The sequence below is a fragment of the Aptenodytes forsteri genome, unplaced genomic scaffold, assembly GCF_000699145.1.
Source record: "Aptenodytes forsteri isolate BGI_AS27 unplaced genomic scaffold, ASM69914v1 Scaffold92, whole genome shotgun sequence".
Taxonomy (NCBI): domain Eukaryota; kingdom Metazoa; phylum Chordata; class Aves; order Sphenisciformes; family Spheniscidae; genus Aptenodytes; species Aptenodytes forsteri.
Genome location: NW_008794581.1, coordinates 6,094,293 through 6,104,458, shown reverse-complemented (window position 1 = coordinate 6,104,458; position 10,166 = coordinate 6,094,293). Strand labels below are relative to the sequence as shown.

Below are 10,166 nucleotides of genomic sequence, written 5' to 3'. Positions count from 1 at the left end.
ACCAAGATTCTGTGTCTAGCTTAAATTAAATGCCGAAGACTGTAAGACAATCCTTTCTTCAGGCAAAGAGACACAGAAGAAAAGTACAGTTTCTAATGCTAATACTTAATTTAACTAGCAATTTTTAATATACTAGTGATTTCCATGCATATTTTAGAGGTCTGCAAGTGCTACATACTTTCAAGAAATATATACCAACTCCTACATGCGTCTTTCAACAAATATGAATGAAATTTACTAAGCACACAACTATGATTGTGACCCTTAGCTTAGTTTAACCACCAGTAGTACTGAAAGTGCAAACACACTATAAAAGTTACCAAGGAGAACCTAAGCTATTTAAAACGGAATAAGACTCTGTTTACAGCATGATACAGAGCAAACAAGATACTTTAGTCAGCAAGAACTAGCTTATCAAGCTCAGGTTAGAAAGTAAAACCTTACTGAAACTAACCAAAACCCACAGGCACTTTATTTAGACAATCAAGCACAAGTCCATTGGTTTATATTCATAATAAAGCATATATGTATTTTAGCATGTATTTTAATACTACTATTACTTATGAACAATAAAGACTAATGATTATCTTTCCCCCATGCCCCGATGTTGTAACACAGTAGACATATGCAAAGAGTTGCAAACATCAGATTTGCATAAAACAGTACTGGAACAAAATACGCAACGATGCTTGCCCAAAACACTGTCATCCTCCAACCATAATTTACAGGCTTCCAGAAACACAGGTTGTTTTCTTTGTTTTATTCTGCTAGAAGTTTGTTCAAATGGTTTTTTGAACCCACCTATAAACTTACACATCCCAGCATTGCAAAGAGTTCCACAGCTTACTTTATCCTCTTAATCTCCATGGGGGAAAAAATAAAAATAATAAACTACTCCAAATGTTTCACCTTCCAGTTTTACTATTGGGAGAAAATGGGAACAATTGGTCATTACTCAACTTCTGTACCACTTCTGAAGTATCCTTTAGAGACTTCCGTCTTACACTTACCTCTTCAGCACCCACCCACATAATCTATTTCAGACCAAGAGTTCTGATCTACTCAGCGATGCTGCATACCAAAACTGTTTTATAATTTTGATAAATATAAAATTACAAGAAGGGATGATGAGAAGAGTACAATATGCATAGCGGAAGCACACAATGGATTTTTACACTGGAAGCATTGTTTTTCTGCTATGAATTAAGAAATAGTAAACAAAGATTAGATTTGTCTTTTTGACTGTATAACTGAGCATGAATCTTTTAAAATATTCAAAAAATGACCTCAAGTTCTACTACTACACAGGAATAATAGGTTCAGTTCAGAACATATGATTTTGTATGCAACACTATGATTGTCCTGTCTTCATTCTTTCTTGGTATTTCTACCTGCATATTTATTTTATGCAAATTAAGGTAGATGGTAATAAGTTTGCCGCTAATAATTTTGTCCAACTGATCCAGAAATTCACCTCTGGGTTACAGTTTGAGAGCCTACTGACCTTCTCCAACTTGCTGCAAAACCTCTCTGCAATCAAACTCCCTCCTTTTAGTGGCTTATTAACTGTAAGGTATGTAGGCATATGATCTAAGATCATTGAAACCAGCCTTTCAGATGTATGGCCCAATTTCCATAAGAAACCCAGAATGATTTACTGGGTCACTGCATCCATGACATCCACCTGTACAGGGCAATGTCCCACTTTAATCTACCCTTCTTTGACCACTCCCTAATTTACTTTTTGTTTACAGCTTCCTGTGCATGGAAAAGTCTCAGCTGAGCACAGAAGCACCACAGGTGAGCTCACACTGAACTCATCACTTCAAGGCAAGCTTTGACAAAGAGGAGAGCCCTCTTACATCATTTTCTAGGGAGTAATAGGGACAACAGAAAAAGGGAACAAAAGAGTAGCTGGGAATACAAACCTAACAGTTCATCAGTTAAGAGATGACAGACAAACCTTGCTTCCAATGTGGAAGTCAGATTTCAAAGCACTAGTTGCACAGGGAGGAACAAAAACTAAACGATCACTATGCCATTTTTCCTCCATGTTATTGTCATACAACAAAAATCTGTTTCCTTGTTTGATGATAAGCTAACTCTGTTTTTCATCATCCCCAAAAAACAAAGTTATTTCAGGACCATTTTAGTCATTACACACAACTCAAATTTTCTCCTTTTCCCTCTCTACATTTGAGAAGCATTTGTAGACTCATGCAGAAGTTCAATTGAAGACTCATAGCTATGCCCAAGTTGAATTTTGACCCTACAGTTTCATGCTGAAAGCCACGCAATTCTGTTTCACAAAGCACCTGAGGATTTTTAAATTTTGTTTAAAGACTCATTCCATTTGAAACTTAGACAAGTATCTTTTCACATAGTAGCAGAATAATGAAAGTCAACTCACTAAAAGTGGTATTTAAGTAAAAAAAAGTCAAAACATTTTACCCCCACCACAATGTAATATACAACAAAATTTTACCATTTCATCTTCTTTTTAAAGAGTTCATTTCTGGCAATTACTTCTGCTAACTCACCACACTAAAATTTGCAAAGCTGACAAGATACCAAGACAATGTCACCTTAGGGTAGGTAGCATCTCTATTTCAATTATTAAGGTTGTTCTACTACAAGTCAGATCTTTGAGAAGTCAGTAACATTTAGAAGTCTGACAAACATGCTGTTTAGAAATTCTTTGTTTTCTACATTTCATTAAAATCCTCCTTTGTTTACTCTGCCTTTGTCCAAACTGAAGTTGACAGTCATATAGAAAGTGACCATTACAAGTCTTCAGAAGTACATCACGTATTTCCTGGAACAGAGATAAAAGTTATACCTTACTAGTGGATGTTCTGACTCTACAGGGCTACTCACAGGCAAGCAAAATCCATCCAAAAAATCAGTGTCTAGAATAGCTTAGCATAAGTAAATAAAAGTCTTCTAAGCACAATTATGGGCATCAGTAATACAAAAAAAGCTGCCCATGAAGCACACTCCTCTACTTAAATCTCTCAAAGAACAAACTCCAATTTGCTTATTTACTACCTGCCCATTTTAGGATTATCTGCTATATTGCCTATCTATCACCATGCACTTGCTCCTCTACTGCCAACAGCCACTCAAAATAAAACTGCTCCTGGCACCTTTGAACAGCTGCTGTGCATTACTTGGAGCTGGACCTGGTCCCCCACCAAATCAATATACAACATTTTCCTGTGGCTGCTGAGGAATACCATGCATGCTACTTGAAGATTGATACGGGACACATGCTAGAAAAGCAAATGAGCACAGAGGACAGTGAGCAAAACGTACACACATGTACTTAAAAACCACACACACTGAGAAAAGTTCTGACTAAGAGGGTATATAGGTCTTCCAGAAAAAGAATGGCAAGGAGTTTCTCTAAAGCTAAGCTTCCAGGGAGCTCAAGCAACTCTAATACCAGAATTATTATGAACATACTTCAACACTTCCAGTAGCATTCAAACACTGTTTATAACACAGTGACAAGACTTCAATGTGTCACATGCTTCATTTTTGTTTCCCTGTTGTCTTGCTGCAGTTGAACTGGTAGGCAAGTATTTAAAGTAATGAAATGCCTAATAATGAGAAAACTGAGTAGAGTGATTCTCTTAACAGTCCTCTATTATTTTATGGATACATTCAGTTTTTATTTGCTTTCATTCTAAATCTGAACTGTTTTCCTTGCTATTCCACATCCAATTTTGAAGGCAGATTTCAAATTCTTCTCTTCATTGGGATGCGCAGACATTTTAGAAACATAAGTAGAAGCCAATCAAAACTGAACGTCACCCACATTTTGTAAAAAAGCAGAAATGAATACACGATTTATACATTCTTCTGTACATTAATAAAACAAGTTTCCATAAATTAGAAAAAAATCCCAGTGTCTAGACAGGGCTCAAAGTTTAAAATTCATTACAAGAATTTTATTCTAGGAGAAGCACAAAAGATGCAGTAGCAATACCAAACTCATCGTCCCAAGTTAAGAAACAGGTCTTACAACTAAGTATACAAGGTTAGTCAGACTCACCTTCCCTCATTGATTTTTGCTTTGTCTCCTTGACAAGAGAAGTTCTCAATGTAACCTAGACTGCAGTTAATTCGTGTCCAGTCGGGCTGGCACACAGCGAGGAAGTGAGGACGCAGTCTACCTATGGAGTACTTGGCAATGTCTGTCAACGACTGGCTAGCAGCTGCTCCAAAAATGAAGGTCCCAATGGCTTTGTAAATAGTGGCTACGTAGTTATTTCTGACAAACGAATTTGAGTGCAAATGATTATAAAAGACAGAGAGAGTCTCTCCTAGGATTATCTGAAAGAGAAATAAGGACAACAGTTAAAGAAAGATAATTGCTTAAAGATATTACTCTGTTATTGCTAATACTCAGACATGTAGTTTCAGAAATTAGGGTTTTTTATAAACATTAAGCTGCAAATTTAAATTTTCCAAGAGAGTCAGCAATAACCATGCCCAACCTTTAAACACTCATATAGAAAAAACAAACAACTTTTTACCTTACCCTGCTTCATGTTGAACTTAATATTATTGATTTTCAAAATATTTATTAAAACAAAGCCTTCTCAGAATAACATTTATCCATATTACTTAGGCATGGCCCTAATTAAAAACATTTTCTCCAGTATTACATTTTATTCTACATTGAATCTTCTTCAGCTAAACTTCTGCTGAGAAGAATTTTTCTATTTCATCATAAAATTGTTAGGTTTTTTATGAAGCCAGAAACTATTCTGAAGGGTCTAGACTTCATTTCCGGATGTGAAAGGCCAGTTATTTAAACAAAGAAATTTCCTATTCCTCAGGAAAATTAAATCTTTACAGGAGAAAAGAAAGCTAAAGAGAGTAGGGAAAGACAGGCATTACTGAGGTCTTTCCAAGATCTTTCACCCTGCGTGTCAAAGGTATATGCATCAAGTGTACATCAAGTGTTGACAGGAAAGCAGGTTTAATTTTGTTTTTCTGCAACTTTATCTTTTGCAGAAAGTAAGTTTTTCCTTAAACCAAGTACAAAACTTCACCCCAGACAAGATGGATATTGAACCAGATGGTCCCATTTTGTACAGAAAGGCTTGACTCATACAGATGATCAGATGGGTGGAGGACTGTATGCATGTATTTAAAGTGATCTTTAAAAATCCTGTGAGATTAAATGATGGCTCCAACTGTCACTTGAGAGTGACAAGTCCAGGATCCCAGCAAAGCAGAGCTTTGGTGAATGAAGCTGTTATTAGACACTTTGACACCTGGGCAGACAAAGTAGCTGTCAGTGGCTTTGCACACTAAGGCAAACAGACAATCCCATCAGATGCATGACACTGAAGTTTTACACTCTGCACCATACCAAAACATGGACTGAAGCAGAGAAACACCAGAACATGGACTAAAGCTGAGAAAATTTTCAATAAAGTAGATGTTGGTAAGCTCTTATACAGCATCTACCTATCCCAGAGAGTAACCTCTTAATGAAGACAGTTGAGCAGAAGTATCACAGCCATGACTGGTAAATAGTGAATCCCTTTTAAAGAACACTGCTGCAAAACCTGCAAGAAGGTCACTTACGTCAGCTGAGGTGACAAAAAATTAGGTGACGTCAATGCAGCTACTTCTCTGGACCCAGACATCAAAGAGTATTCTTCTTCAATAATCTGACCAAGCACTGATTAAATGACACCAACATTTGCTTTTACCATCTGATTTTAAAGCAATCTTGACAGAAAAGCCTGATTTCACAACTAACTGTCCCTGATGTAAAAGGTAACTGTTAGCTAAATGTTCATACAGGCTCATATGGAGATTGGATAAATTCAGAGGAAATACATCCATTAAGAATTACTACATTCACTGAAGCCTTTTCTGACTCAGGAAGTCCCTGAGCTGCAAGTGGCTGGTAGCAAAGTACTGAGGGCAAAACATCAACCTTTGCTTGCTCTATTCTTCTGTTCTTCCTCACTCATCTGTTTTAACCACTGCTAGAAATGAGGTAACAAGCTAGATGGACTTCAGCTGTGACCAAGTACTGCTGCTTTTAGGTAATATTGACTACCAACAGTAGTAACAGTGAAAAAAATAGTCCTATCTTAAAAGGCAGGATCTTTTAGCATAAACCACTTGCCATTTAATAGAACAGAAAAACACCAAAAAAGTTTTATCAGCTTCAGAAGTATTTCTTTATGTTTTTGAAGCAGTTTTTCCAAGAAAAGGAAAACTAGGTAAGTCAGTTTTGATTCCCAGCCCCACATTTCTACAGTTACAAAAAAAAATTCCACCCAAGAGCAAACATAAGCTACAAGTTGACCTTTATGTTGGAACCTAGATAAAAATCCATGCAGTCCTTATGCATCAAAGAGTTAGATTGCCATAATATCCCTCCTGACTTTAACCCATTAGCCCAGAGAAACAGCAGGCCAATACTGAGGTTTTTTAGCTGCTCCTTTTCCAGCTTTGATTCCTAAATTATACTTGGATAAATATTTATACACCTAAAAATCTTATTTGGCATAAGAGTTTTAACTCTGCTCAAAGTGTAGCTCTGGTGAGCTTGGACATCACCCAACACAGAGCCATGAGTGGAGCCTGAAGCTTTTTAGCACATCTGGACAGGGATCTTGAAGCCCCTGTTGAAGGGCCATTGTTGGCACTAAAGTGCAGTCCCATGAGACTTAGGACACGAAATGGTTAACTGATGAGGCCCAGCTCTCCCCTCTGCCCATGCCCAAGGACATGCTCCCACCACTTTTTGCCCCAGCACTGATACTGCATTCTTCCAAGGAACCATTTCACTCAACTTAGCTCAAAGAAAGCTGCTGGTTTTTACCAGGTTAAGGCATTTCACTAGCTTATCCTGGTTCAAACAAGCCACCAGAGGTGGCAAAAGACAGGGTAATAGTGGGACCTCACCTTTTGTCCATAGTAAGCTATTAGGTTAGCTCAGCTGACAGCATGTAATTAAATCTTAAGGATATGGAGTTACTATATGCTTGAGCCAGTTCAACTGAGCTAGGAGCTGTGGTCAAAGAGGGTCCCAAACCGGCAGTTGCAGAGGCAATCTCTCCAGCTCACTGATGTGGTGTGAAGAGGAGGGAAGGAGAACAGTACCCCGTTTTCAACCAGGTTAGATGCAGCATGAAAGTGAGCCCTAGCATTAACTCAAACGCAAGTGGGCCCAGCGTTTTATCCTGACCTTTGGGGAAATATCCAGGGAAAAACTGTCTGGCTTTTTATTCTAGTTATGCTTTTAATAAGTTCTGATTGGAAGCCATAACATTTTTCTATTAAAGAATTTAGTATCTGTTGTTACACTTCTACACACAGAATTATTTCCAATTACTCTGTGGCAGATAAAAATGCTGACTTAACAGGTCATGCAAACTTATATTCTGAAAGTAGTAGCCGCCAAAATTGAAAAGCTTGAGACAGTCATTTAAAATACATTAGTGTTGTTCTTAACTGATATGGTAAGGGAAGAAGTTTTTATCTCTCAGACTATAGAATTAAGCCACCATAGTTCTAAGGCATTTTTTTCTGTTCTATAATTCTAGTTGTTTGACCTCAATTAAAGAAAACCTTTTAGTTATTCTTGCCAGAACACCATTTCTACTGCTTTAGCACCTTGTCTAAGGACATTATTTTAAAGTCGAGAAATCTTACAGAATAGTTTTAGAAGTCTGTATTAACAGATTGCCCCTCCTCCCTCTTCCCCACCCCCATTGAAATCAAATGCAATGAAGAAAAGTTTAACTTACAACAATTATACTGAAAGGAATAATTATTCCTGCTAACAACTTATAAGAAATGGTGTCCTCTTTGTATGGATACCGGATGGATTCATCACTACAGAAAACTCCTCTCTGGAAGGGGATACGTCTTGAATTGAGAATTGCAAAAGGCAAGCCAGCTAGCAAAAAGGAATAAAAAATACATTACAAAAGCAACACAAACTCTGGTGATGATTATACCCCCGCATCTCCAAAGAGAAGTGCATAAAGAGGAACAGGCATGCAGTAAGTTAGAAGGTTATGCACTTCCTTTGGTCAATGACTACTGCCTTGTCTTTGCAGCTCCCAGGAAGGGCTGTTGAATGAAGGAGAGCAGGACAGGATTCCTCTCACCTTCGCATTTGTGGCACATCAAGTATGGAAGCATGCCGAAACCATGTATGGAAGCATGCTGAAACCATGATTAAGTAAACAGTTCAGTGACAACCACCGAGTTGCTCAGTCTGCTGCTACTGTCACAATTACCGATTACTCCTTTATATTCCATTGAGCAACAGTTGCCCCTTTATACCTTCTCTGGACAGCTTTACAAGTCAGAAGAGCATAAATTGCATTTCATGAAAGCAGAAAAGGGGTGCTCCTCAGGGAGTACAAGTGCAGAGGGAGTTTTCAGGAAGAGGTATGGAAAAAAGGAAAAGTTACACATGCACGCCATCCCCTTACTTCCACAGACACTGGGTAGTTCCCTGGAACAATGTGGTCACTGCACAAGCCCTATAACCTCAGGGCATGGAGATTTTGTTCCCTTCTCTTCCACAAAAGAGGAAGCCTTTGGCTCATCCTAAACTCAGAACACAAGATTAAGGCGCACAATGTTTTATGCTATTGCACCTCAAGAGATACAAATTACTACAAACTAATAGAATCACGTTTTTGAACCCCGATCCTCCATCCTTGACACACATACAGTATCTGCACAGTCTGTGTACAGGGATGAATACCTTCAGAAAGAAATAGCTGTATGGAAAAAAGAAATGGGGGACTATCAAGAATGTTCAACAAAACAGTAGATAATTTTCTTTAGCTTGGGGATGTACAGCCCAGTGGCATTAAAGTGCTTAAAAGCCATTGATTTTGTGCTCAAAATTCAGCAGTATTGCACATAAAACGCATACCAATTTAAGAGTTAGACAACAAATCATCTGGGGGGAGACACTCCTAATCTGCTAGTAAAGGATCTGAAGGATGAAAAACAGCCTCCTTCCTTCCTTCCTCCCAGAGCAAGATGTTGCTGTACTCTCAGTTGTCTCCTCAGGACCTCTGTGTCAAGGCATAGCCCACCTCTTCCTTTCCATATACACAGCTACCCCCAAATAAGTGTGCAAAAACAAAAGTAAATGCAGAAATAACAGGAGAAAAAGGATAAAAAAAGATACCAACCAAGCAGTAAAAGAACTGTTAGGGAAGAGAAGAGAAACACTAAGTTACACAGCCAAGATTTCCAAGAAGAAAAAAAGAAAGAAAAAGACCTAGGATCCTTTTCAACCCTCTTCCCCCTTTAACCTCCACCCTCGAAGTCCTCCAAACTACGCCTTACTCCTGGGCCCATCACGAATGAGATATACTGTGGTTTCACCAATGATTTGCTATCAATTTTGTTCTTCCACCATAAAGTGCTTAAAAGAACGCTTCAGTTTGAAAACAGACACAGAAGAACAAATAACAAACTAGTGGCTCATAAAGTGAAAACCTCCTTGAAGCGGCCTCTGTAAGTGACACACAGTTTTGTTCCACAACCAAGCAGTTACGGGCTTATCATAGTGCCCATGTATTCCAGCTAAGCCCATTGCAAAGAATCAAGTATCTTCTGTACTGTTACAGTCATGAAATCAATAGCATGCAAAACCTCCCCTCTGAAAGTGGCAGAAAAAAACACGGTCATTGCGAAGAGGGGTTGTTTCCAGTTCCACACCAGTGGGACTACAACTGACCTAGCTCTGGAACCTGTCCAAGCACACCAACAAAGCAGAAGGACAGCAGGACGGGCTAAGAGCCAAGCCAGAGCATTGCCAAAACACTGAACCGTTCAGACACCAGCCAACACAGAGCCCTGGAGCTGGACTCTGCAGTGCAGTGCAAAAACATAGCCTTTCCTACCAGGAAAAGAATCCCTCTCCCTTTCTCCTAATAGTAAGAATAGTAGAATTTATTAAAAACTCTGCAGCCCAGACCCCATTTCTACCCTCCCCTTGTGTTGGTATTGAGACAGCATGTCATGATATATCATCAGTTGTTTAGTATTTAGCTAACTTGTGCAAGGCAGAAGCAGTGTGCAGTCACGGTGAGGGAAGGTGACTTGTCAACATAATGCCATGGTGTATTTCCAACACCATTTATTCTATAAAA

General features: G+C 38.6%; 1 protein-coding gene across 1 annotated transcript in view; it reads right to left on the bottom strand.

Moving 5' to 3' along the window:
• The window catches only part of PLPP1 (phospholipid phosphatase 1), a 43,180-nt gene extending 34,993 nt beyond the window's left edge, over window positions 1–8,187 (bottom strand). The window contains exons 1-3 of the mRNA XM_009272555.1: window positions 8,154–8,187; window positions 7,788–7,939; window positions 4,058–4,338 (exon numbers count right to left, since the gene is read on the bottom strand). Coding sequence (XP_009270830.1) covers window positions 4,058–4,338; window positions 7,788–7,939; window positions 8,154–8,187 — 467 coding nt within the window. The remainder of the gene's footprint in view (window positions 1–4,057; window positions 4,339–7,787; window positions 7,940–8,153) is intronic.
• Window positions 8,188–10,166: the final 1,979 nt, after the last annotated feature.